The 11,820-nt window shown below is 35.6% G+C and overlaps 1 protein-coding gene across 1 annotated transcript; it reads right to left on the reverse strand.

The window, feature by feature from the left end:
• Nucleotides 1-739: 739 nt before the first annotated feature.
• On the reverse strand, nucleotides 740-10,968 carry LOC108372002 (uncharacterized). Its single transcript, XM_017627635.1, has 3 exons — nucleotides 10,965-10,968; nucleotides 3,728-4,073; nucleotides 740-890 (listed from the first exon to the last, which is right to left on the reverse strand). Exons 1-3 carry the CDS (start codon nucleotides 10,966-10,968, stop codon nucleotides 740-742), a joined length of 501 nt encoding a protein of 166 aa, XP_017483124.1.
• Nucleotides 10,969-11,820: the final 852 nt, after the last annotated feature.

Here is an 11,820-nt window from a genome sequence, read left to right on the forward strand (position 1 = left end):
TGTCACCGACATTAAGTTCAGCCGAACAGTGAAGATCTTATACTCTTAGCTAATCCCTTCTTACTATGTTTTCTCTTATGTTTTATGTATACAAGTATTTGCTATGTACATATGTGTGTACGTCAATCGGTATAGCTTTACCTAAGAATGTTGAAGTAAAGTAAAACAAGTTAATGATGTTTCCGTACATATATACAAATTTAGCGGTAAAGTCAGACCATAGGCATGTTTTTGTACATAATTGCATTTGGGTATAAATGAAAGTCAAATTGTTAAATAGACACAGTTTTTCGCAAGAGGACAAATAAATCAAAAGTTTTAAAGCGAACAAGTATACGCTTAACCGAGTATCAACCGCTATTAAAAATTGTTTTGAGTTCCTCCGAGCTGTCGCGATTAAATAAACGCAACAAAGATACTTCACAATGAACAATTAAATGGCGAAATTGTTCTTCTAGCCAAAACGAACGGATCTAGTGTATTAAAACTAGTGTGTCACCAAATAAAAAAAATTACATTGAGCAAAAGATGACTATGAGAAACTAAAATTCCATTTTTACAATTTTATTGGCACACTCGAAATTCATTTTAAAATTGTTGTATTTATACATGAAGAAAGTAATACACATGCGCATAGGGAATACTGTGTAAAAATAAAATTTCGTTTGTTCTCTATACAAAACTGGTGATAACTGAGATAGCTGTACCTACCTCCATTTTCGACCAATGTAAGATTTGCTCATATACGTAAACATACAAATCTTACCTCGACTGTTGCATGTGGCTTTACAATTGCTGCACTCGAACTGCCGGTCGCCAATGTTTTTGCGGCATATTGGCTATTCGATATAAGTTTACGATAAATTCGACATAAAGCATCTATTTCATCCCTTTAAAAAGAAATAAACATATAAGAGAGTTGAATAAGTTTTAATTTATTGAATTTTTCACGAGTCTGTAATATAACTTAACGATTAAAAGTTACTCATACGACATGTATTAATTGTTATTCCGCTCGATTATTTGACCCCTTTCGCTTGTTTCTTAGAAAATATTAGACAGGTGTAAAGGTCGACCAATATTTTTTATCACCAATGTGATGAGTTAATATTCAATTGAGAATTCAAACACGCAGCCTGGTAATAAAAAAAAAATAAAATCTGACTGCGTTAGGTTGGGCTATGTTAGCTGATTGCCCCCAGTCGGGGGGCACAATTGGGCACTATAAAGGTTATAGATTGTGATATCGCATGATTTTTATGCCAAAGAAATAAATCGTTTAGAGTTGCAGTTCAGGGTAGTTATAAAGTGTAGGCTTAGATACTTCGGTTTTAACCTCGGAATAAGTAATAAGAATGTTAAAAGCTGCGGCAGTATGGTTCAGATAAATTTTTTAGTTTCAACTTACTAATTTCTAATTAGCCACTACAACAAGAACCACAAAATTAAAATAAAAATAGTCTTAGACTAAATGGATTGTCTGTCACGTTTTGCAACGCATGTGTTTTTAGACACCTGCCACCATTAGATGAAGTTCTAATAAATGTTGGGCCTATTTATAGAGACAAGTATTTGACGTTTAACTAAAGCGCTTTATAACTCGGAAAAATAAAAAAAAAAATCATTTTTTTCATTAATGATTTATATGTAAAAGCGCCTGGTGATTGAGATGACTAAAAATAAAATTAGCCCTTTGAATGTTTACAATAATGTTAAAAACAACAAAAAATGAATTATTTATCTTTTTAGGGCCTAACGGAAAAAAATATTACCTCAGCAATTTTTTTCACATTTATTCTAGCGGCGGCCGCTGTGGTGTAGTGGTTAGCAGTGCGCGCTACCACTCCGCAGGGCCTGGGTTCAAGCCCTGGTCAAAGCAACATCGCAAAAAAAATATGAAAAAAGGGGTTTTTTAAACAGTGGTCGAAAACCTCCGAGTGTAGTTCTGCCATGAATAACAGCTTCTCAGAAAAAATACAATCGCCGTTCGGCATAAAACTGTAGGTCTCTCCCCTATGTATGACAACATGCAAGCGCACGCCACAAATCGGAGTAGAAGCTCGGCCAAACCCTAACATATGTGTAAGCGCCTATCTATTATTATTATTATTCTGGCTTAGCCATTGAAATGATTTAAAGAGATAAGACTAAAATACTAAATTAGTTGCACTTAGATTTAAACTTAAGAGCGGCATACCTTAAGTCTTAAAAAAAAGTTAACATAAACAAACTTGAGGTTGAAGTTGACTTGAGAAAAACTTAAAACTACAAGTAATTTTGAAGAAAAAAACAAAACCGACTTCAATTTTAATATACAAATTTAAGATTATCGTTAATTTCTTCATGATCCGATGGTCGAATTTAAACCAAATTAGTATAGGACCACCTGTGAGGTAACACCTTTAAAAAAGAATTATAGAAGAATCTGTTAACGTGGTCCAAAGTTATGCGGTAACATACATAAAAAATAACAAAAAAACAAAAAATATTCCGACGAATTGATAACCTTCTCCTTTTTGTGAAGTCGGTTAAAATTTAATTAACAGCGTTTCGACTAGACTATTTGCCTAAAAAAGTCCATAGCATACAGTTCTTACAGTTTACCTTCTTAAAAATGAATATATATGTCAGCTTTTGAATATGTACATATGTATGTATATGAGCTCAGACTTATGCAAACAAACTACTTTACTGTCAATGGTAACACTCCTTCTTTTCGCAATGAATCGAAAAAATTGCACGCACTGAAATCCTTTGTTATTGCTACATATCGTCCCCTTAATTCACAAAGACCCTAGCCAACAAATTTCTTTTTATTTTACAGGAGAAGCAAAAAACATTATAAAATCAGTATAAAAAACAGGTAGAATTTTTTAAAAAGTGGCATGTAACTCCGTTGTTTGTGGTAAAAACACTGCAAAATTTTTAATGAAAGTTTATTTTAAAACGTCCTACCAAAATCTGCGAGAAACGCAGTTTCGAAAAAAATGTGGGTTAGCGCCTTTGTGAATTAAGGTAACGATATGTATGTACATATGTATGTAGAAATTAAAATTTAATACTAGATAGAAATCAACTCTTTCAAAGCAAATTTACACTCAATACTACACACGTACAAATCTCATTGCAGTAACGTGCATTTACCGGGGCGTATACGTTACATTAACTCATCACCCAAGTAATTAAAAGTTACTCATACGACATGACCCGACATTGCTTAAAAAAGGATAATTATAAACTTGTAGCAAATGGGAGATAACAACATTTTCCAGTATGCTTTTCGATTTTGTTTGCATTTTTTTTAATGCTGCCGAGTTCATGCTTTTTGCATACTTTCTTCATTCTTTAAGTAATTGCATATCGCTCGTTTGCTGGAAGTATCCCAAAGAGACAATTTAACATCAGACCTACTTTAAAGTGGTGTAAAAAATTCGTCACGATATCTGTACATTTTTATTCACATGGAGAAACGCTTTATCCGTGCAGCTTTACTTATTTCCACCATGTTTAGCAAATATAATAAGAAGTCAAGAAACCAAAGTGCGGTTTGATAAATTTCAAGATTATACTTTTTGAAAACCCAATTAACAACTTTAAAAACTCTTTTCTGGCATTGTTTGATTTCTGATGTTAAGATATTCTTCCAGCAAACGACCGCATATGCCACATATGAGAGCACATAACAAATTTACATAGTAATTCAACATTTAAACACTTTTCAACTCACTTGCTAAACTTTGTCTTTTTACGTAAATTCTCCAACAATTTGGGATTCAATTTACCGCTCAACTCGTCCATCTTGCGTTGGCGACGTCGCTTATTCGTCTGTTTGGCGCGCTGTTGTGCATTGCTGGAGTTGCGCTTGCTGCTCGCCAGAAATGCGGTAACCGTTCGCAATATACAACGGCTGGTTAGCTTTGTAGACTTACCCTTGCCACCGCTAGCGCCACCACCTGCGGCGGGAACAGGTGACTTTGCCTGTTGTCGTGTACCATTAGATGGCCGTGCAGCGCTGTTTTTGCCGTTAACGGTTCGACCTGCTGTATTCACACTTGAAGCCGTTTGCGTTACCACTATGAGGGTGAAATATATATAAGAAGGGGAAACAGTTTTGGAAAGGTCTGCTTCGTAGTGAATGAAAAAATAACATGTAGATAAAAAAAAAATGCAAAAAATTGGCAAGTCAATGAAGTTAGCGGACAACAACAACAACAACAATACCAACTGTTAGCTAAATGCGCGTCAATCATGCAATAATGACGATAGACAGCAGACAGCAGACAACAGACAATATGCTTTACACAATAAAAGTAAGGCAAAACTTCAATGCCCTGCCACACAGGCATGCCAACAAAAACTTACACATAATGCTAATTTTTTCATATGCATGTGAGCATAAATATTTAGTATTTCTAATCGTAAACAGTTGGAGCTTATATTGCCTGGTTTTTTGTGTGCTTGATTGATATCTAACTTCCTTTCGCGTCGAGTCGTGGCACCCTTAATATACTCGCTTTGTCGTCGTACTAACTATTTACATGTCTAGCCAGCTGCAAACGTACATTTTTGTATATACATACATACATATAGTTCACTTAACTGCTTAAAATGCCTACTACATTTAGTGGAATTCCTTTTCCCTTAAATCACAATGCTAACTTAGCCATATGAAGACATTTGTATAGCGTGACGATTGAATGGCAGTAGAGGTAAATGATTTTATTAGCTCGATCTCGCACCTCTCCGCCAACCTACGAAAAATATATATCACTCAAATGCTACTGCCTAAAAATATGCAATCACCATGTTTGAATAATACTATTAATTTGTTGATTCCAACACATGACTACATACATACATGCTTACATATACTCATATGCATATCGTTATCCACATACAAACATACACATGTACCTATGGGAAGGTCTACTTCGCTCTGAACTGGTAGTAGTTAGTTCACATATACAGCGCAGCCAAATTTTTTTCATATTTATTCTGTACTAGTCGCAATGGGGTATAGTCGATGTGCTGGGTATGCAATTATAGTTGCATGGCTATACTCAAGCCCGACTCTTGTGCCCTCGTTCGCGCACTCTGGGCAACGTGAGCAACCCATGTGCGAGATGCGGCAACCAATCCAAGTGGGGCTTTGGGTCACGGCAGAAAGAGAGGGAGCTTCGGTGGGGCCACTCCGACTTATTCGGTTTGAGGGCTCACTGAAATCTGCATCTGTGTCTGTTCACCAGTAGGTGCGACTGCAAGCCGGTGTCTGTCTTGGAGCAAGCGGATCGCTATATAAACGCGTATTTGGTTACGAAACCACCGCCATCCCAGCAAAAGGTTTTCCGCTGGGTTTGGGACCCGCCACGTAATAACCACTTCCAGTGAAGAAGCAAGGCAAAGCCTCGGATGAGACCCCCCCTTAATGATGACGACCACGGCAAACGTTTAAAGGACTACGATTTGAGGGCATGCACCTGGAATGTCCGGACCCTTAATGGGGAAGGTGCCTCTGCCCGGCTGGTTGATGTCCTCGTAAGGACAAAAGCTGACATCACCGCCATCCAAGAAATGCGTTGGACGGGGCAAGGCAAAGAATGTCTGGGGCCTTGCGACGTCTACTACAGCTGCCATGTAAAGGAGCGCAAATTTGGTGTTGGATTTGTGGTGGGAGAGAGACTACATCGCCGAGTACTGTCGTTCACCCCGGTAGACGAGCATCTAGCCACAATCTGCATCAAAGTGAGATTCTTCAACATCTCGCTCATCTGCACCCTTGCCCCGACGGAAGAGGAGGATGAGGAATTCAAGGATCTCTTCTATGAGCGCTTGGAGCGCACGTACGGGCGCTGCTCCCGCCATGATATCAAAATCGTGCTTCTCTACTTCAATGCCAGGGTGGGCAAGAAAGGGATCTTTGGAACCACCGTCGGAAAATTCAGCCTATACGACGAACCGTCCGACAACGGACTGAGGTTGAAGGACTTCGCCGGGCCGAAACATGGTAGTGTGCAGTTCTAGGTTCAAACATAAAAATATTCATCAAGCTACGTGGCTGTCTCCGGATCGAAAAACGAGAAACCAAATCGATCATGTTGTGATAGACGGAAGGCATGCTTCCAGTAGTTAAGACGTACGTACACTCCGAGGCCCAAACATCGACTCAGACCACTACCTTGTTGCAGCCAAGATACGTACCAGCCTCTGTACAGCAAAAAATGTGCGCCCAAATATGCAAGGAAAGCTTAACGTCGAAAAGCTGCAATCACAACAGACAGCCAATGCATTCGCTACTCGACTCTCACACCTGCTCTCAGAGAGCACTCTTCAACAAACACATTACCCGCTCATTAAGTACCGCACCGAAAAAGTAGTCGGATTTCAGCGAGCCCGAAAGAACAACTGGTACGATGAGGAGTGTCAGGAAGCTGCAGAGAAAAATGTTGGCTTCTTTATTTATCAATTATAGTGCTGGTTTTTAAATTTTTGCTTTGACATTGCGGGAACATTCCAAGATTTCGAACTAGTCAGCCTATGCATCAGCCCATACCAGTTCCCGAACTAGTCAACCTACATAGCAGTAATTTCAATTAATTTTTTTTTGACTATTTCGGCTTTACACTGTAGCGTTATTTACTTGACGTGGGCATATATACACACAATCAAGCTCATATGGTTGTAAGCTTTATTGTTAAGAAGTAATTTTTAGCAAAAAAAAACCGTCTTCAACTCTTATATAAAAAAAAAATATATATATATATATATCATAATCCACTGATCGGGTCTTAACCAGATTAGTATGGGACCACCTCTGAGACACTACCTTTCCGATGCAAAAAGAATTATTCAAATCGGTTGACGTGGTCCAAGGTTATGCGGTAACATACAAAAAAAAATAAAAAAATATTCCGACGAACTGATAACCTCCTCCTTTTTTGGAAGTCGGTTAATAAACAAAAATACTTACAAACTTGTTGGCATGCAAGTACGCTTGCCAGTTTATGCGATGTATGTACATATGTTAGTTTTTTATGTTATTTGGAGTGTGCTTTAGGGTGTCACAAATTTGGTTTTTGACATGATTTTTATGTAAACATAATTTTTATTTTTTTTTTTAAGAGGGGAAAACGATAATTGCATTTACATACACATTTAAGTATGAACCAGTTGGCTAACATTAAACTTGGTCCAATTTTTATTAAATCTCATATATGTCTATATGCTTGTAACAATGATAAAATTCATAGAAAATATCACCAACTCAGTTTGAAGATTTATAATGTCATAAATTTCAAAACGTATAAAATTTGAGGCGGTTGTAAAAATATTTTCACTATCAAAAAATTTATGACAATACAACTTTTATGCCAATATGTGAATTCCCTAAACATGTAAGCGGGTATTATTTGAAAATTTAACTCCTCCCAAAAGTGGAATCGTTACAACAATCATTTTGTTTTTAGTCTCAACAATTTTTAAACATATGTTTTTAAATATTTTATTTTTTTAAATAAGCAGTTTTGATAAGTGGTCGTAACTCTATTTTTATTAGGGACTGATTATTTCAAAGTCGTTTTTTTCTATGAAGAATAATTGGAAAATTTCAATTTTTCTGTCCACTTTATGCAATTAATAAATAAACAAAAAATAAACGTTATTTTTGATTTTTACTTTTTTCGATAAGTTGTAGTCGTTATTATTGAGACTGCTTTTTAAGACCGATTTTAATCTGAATGTAACGGTTACAATGTGATCGAAAAAACAAAAGTCATAAAATAAAGGTTATATTTGATCAGAAGTATAGGTTTTGGTTTTGGTACGGTCCCTGATTAAAATTAAACCAGCGGACCCGTGAACCTCGTCCCGCGTAATATCATTTTTTATTTAAACCTTTTGGACCAACAATTCACGGTCGATAATTACAGTGTCAAACTTATCTGCTCTGGCTATGGTGTTTTGACATGGGATACCGGAAATGCTTTCCAAAATAAATACTTCGCCTAGAACCTCTTGATACACTTATCCGAAAGAAGACGATTTATTAAAGAACACAATCGCCTTAGAAGTTTCGAGATATTTATAACTGTGAATTATTTGATATCAAAAGATACACCCTAATACAGACACGTATTCCTATACAGTATTTACTAAAGGCCAGTATGCAGACCTCAAGATGACGTACAAGAAATGGCTAAGAAATTTTCTTAAGTCAAATTTCCTAAAAGCAGTACGCAGTTCTTAAGAAATTTGCTACGCTTTCTACTACGGCTTTGTAAAGTTTTTTGTGAAAAAAGAGCACAAGACAAGCCATGTTTGCAACAGAAATATATGCCCGTTCCATTATTTCTTGAGGAGAGAGTGAGGCAACAGGCTGTCACAAGCTGCGAAGTATCAGATGTCAAAATTCCTTAGAGACACACACAAAATAATGGCAACATTTTTCTTAACCGTTTTCTTGAGAGTTGAACACTGGCCTTAATATAGTAACTCATCAGCAAACTATTCATATAACTAACATTTATATGATAGAGATCTTAACTTTTTATAACCTTAATTTCTTCCAAACCGCCCCCCACCTCGCTCTTTCTCTAGGTACTTCCTCTACAATGCATTCAAGTGTTTGGTTTCACACTGCCATAGTTTAAAAACTTTTCTAATAGCATCAACACCATTACTTTTTGGCACGCATAACATTCACTACTTTGGCGAAACTTTTACATTAGTGCTTTTTTAACTGATTTCCCATTGGCTAGTTTCAACTATGCCGTGCCGCCAAAGGATTTTCTTCTTGAAGTGTGAAAAGCACTCGGAAGTGGTATTGTATTTTTGTTCAAGGTTTGTGGAAATTTGCTGAGGAGTGTATGAATTAATTAGCAAAGTTGAAGACCAACTGTGAAAATAAATCGCTCAAAGCGTACCGGATTAGGTAATTAAAATTGAAAGTGTTAAAAGTTTACTTGATTGGAGGAGTTCGAGAATTAAATTGTTATAAATAAATTTCAAAGTGAATGAAATAGAAAATGAATATGGTTAATTTATTCTTGTTATTGCTAACTTTATTATGACGCATAAAAATGCTGAAACACGTAAACTTAATTTTGGATCGTAGATTACGGCCCTGTATACCGTTTTTCTAAATCCGGTAATTTTCGCAAGATATTTTCATTTAAAGCTTGCATAGTTAATGAAAAATACAAACTTAAACAGGAAAAAAATTAAAAAATAAAAGATTTTTTTTGTAAATTGTTTTGATTTGTGTTAAAGCCTGTTCTTTTACAAAAACATCAAGCTATTAGCGAAGAAANGACGCATAAAAATGCTGAAACGCGTAAACTTAATTTTGGAACGTAGATTACGGCCCTGTATACCGTTTTTCTAAATCCGGTAATTTTCGCAAGATATTTTCATTTTAAGCTTGCATTGTTAATGAAAAATACAAACTTAAACAGGAAAAAAATAAAAGATTTTTTTTGTAAATTCTTTTGATTTGTGTTAAAGCCTGTTCTTTTACAAAAACATCAAGCTATTAGCGAAGAAAATTGATTGATAAATAAAGTTGTAAATGGTCAAATGAAAATACGTAATAATTTCTTTTCTATGAAATGTGATTAGGAAAGAATGTTACTTATACGCCATGTACAATCAAATCATATAAAATTGGATAGAGACATTTTGTAAAGAAATTATTGCGCATTTTCATTTGACCATTTGCAACTTTGCTGCGAGTAACATTTTTGATGTTAAAGTTTGATTTTTTTTTCATTCATAATGCAAACTTAAAATGAAAATATCATGGGAAATTAACTGGTCTAAAAAAACGGATATAGATCCGTAATCTACGACCCAAAATTAAGTTTACGTGTCTTGGTTTTGTTTTTTGTGTGCCATTTAAGCGTTTCTACAGTGATATTATTACGCTACAGTAATAATAACAAGGCAAGAGGATTCTTCTTCAGCACTACATTAATAGCACAGCTTCCTTGAATAAGTGGCGGATTATATATTTATTTGGTGTCCCAAACGAAATGGCGGATCATGGTGTTTAAACAGTCAATACATTAAACTAAGTTGACGAACCTAAGTTGACACAGTCCTTTGTTTTGATTAGATACCTAGATACGCGATTTTGTGGTGCCAATCATCTTCGATTTGCATTTTTTTCATAGTGTATTGTATTCTACTAGTCAAGTCCTTTAATTCGATAGCGATATGGCGTTGTGGATTAGGGTCGGGAAAAATACATAATCCGCCATTGTGTGGTGACGGCCATCTTGGATTTAGAATGATTTCGAATTTACATAATTGTATTGTCGTCAGAAATAAAGGTATGTACCAAATTTCACAACTGGTCAAAGCTCGGAACTGCGTTCTCTGCACGAAATAGTCGCTATACTTTTATAAACTAGTTTGATCTCTTACACTACCATGCTTGTACGGTTCAAAGGCGTCGTATAATTTTTGCTTTTCTTCAGATACTTGAAAAATTGCACATGGGCTAGTTCTGATTACGGCGAGATGATGTTACGTTTTTCACAAATTGGAGGTCCGCAGAAGTTTCAGGCTCTAGATCATCGCAATATGCGATACGGAATCGGTAGCCTACAGTGGGGCCAACCGAGATAGCACTCTGTACTTACTAATGATTCAAAAATACCGCAACCGTACCGTAACACTGTAATATCCCACCAAGGGAAGTATAAATTATTGAAATTATTATTGGTGAGCACCATTGCATAAAGATGAACAGTTCAAACGCGAGACAAACATATTTTTTTGTTACACACTGTTTAGCAGATACATACATACATACATATGTACATGTGTGCACTCCATTGCGTCACAAAAAAACTGCCAAATGCAAAACACTATTGTAAATGATATATGTAAAGAATTAATATTAATGTTTTTAATAAATGCACCCACAAACACCAAAAGTTTTATATTAGTGCAACTAGAAAACTTACCCATTTTCCTAAAAGTTTATTTTAATTTTTTCACTCTGCTATTTTAGTAAAATTCCTTTACACTCCAGGACGCCAAAATCGAAAACCTACTTTTGCAGAAAATAAACAAAGTTCCATAGTTTCCATGGAATTCAACTACCTGCTAGTCAGCTACGCCAACACTGCAACAAATTTGAAGTTAACAAGTAGGACAAATTTTCCATCTAACAAAATACCATTAAAGGAGTTAAGGTAGGACGGAAACCAAAGTCGATGCTTGTTTGCAGTAGCTGCCAACAGGACAATAGAATGCGAAGTAATGCAGGGCAACAAGCCGCAAACATTATTGACAAAACGAATAGCTCTTATTAGTTGCAAACTAAACAAAAGTACTAAGTAACTTCATAGCAGCGCTATGCTCAACAATGTATTGATTGCCGGGAAGTTAAGCCAATGAAATGAATCATTCATTAGTTGCCAGTTGTGGTGATGTTTTAGTTTGAAATGAAAAAAGTGAACAACTGAAACACTTTTATTCGCTATTATAAATCTTGTTTTAATTTCACTTTTTTAATATCTTTAAAAAATTGTTCCGTCTCAATGAACAATAAAAGAATTCAAAAATTTTGTATTTGAATAAAAAAAAAAACCAATCGCTTATGCTGACATAAAATAAACAAAATTTTTCATATTTTTTGGTCAGTAGCTTAAAAACTTGGGTGTAGCTGAAAAAATATAAATTCCCAGCTAGAAGATTTTTCAGGCCTCTATGAAGTCCATAGTCCTAAATGAACGTTTTCCTTATACATACTCAAGGCATCGGATAAAGACGAATTAAAGTATGTACATTAGGCATATGACTCTTTTTCCGGAAATT

This window comes from Rhagoletis zephyria, unplaced genomic scaffold, assembly GCF_001687245.7.
Source record: "Rhagoletis zephyria isolate East Lansing unplaced genomic scaffold, Rhagoletis_zephyria_1.1 Rzeph_scaffold_05358, whole genome shotgun sequence".
Lineage (NCBI taxonomy): Eukaryota > Metazoa > Arthropoda > Insecta > Diptera > Tephritidae > Rhagoletis > Rhagoletis zephyria.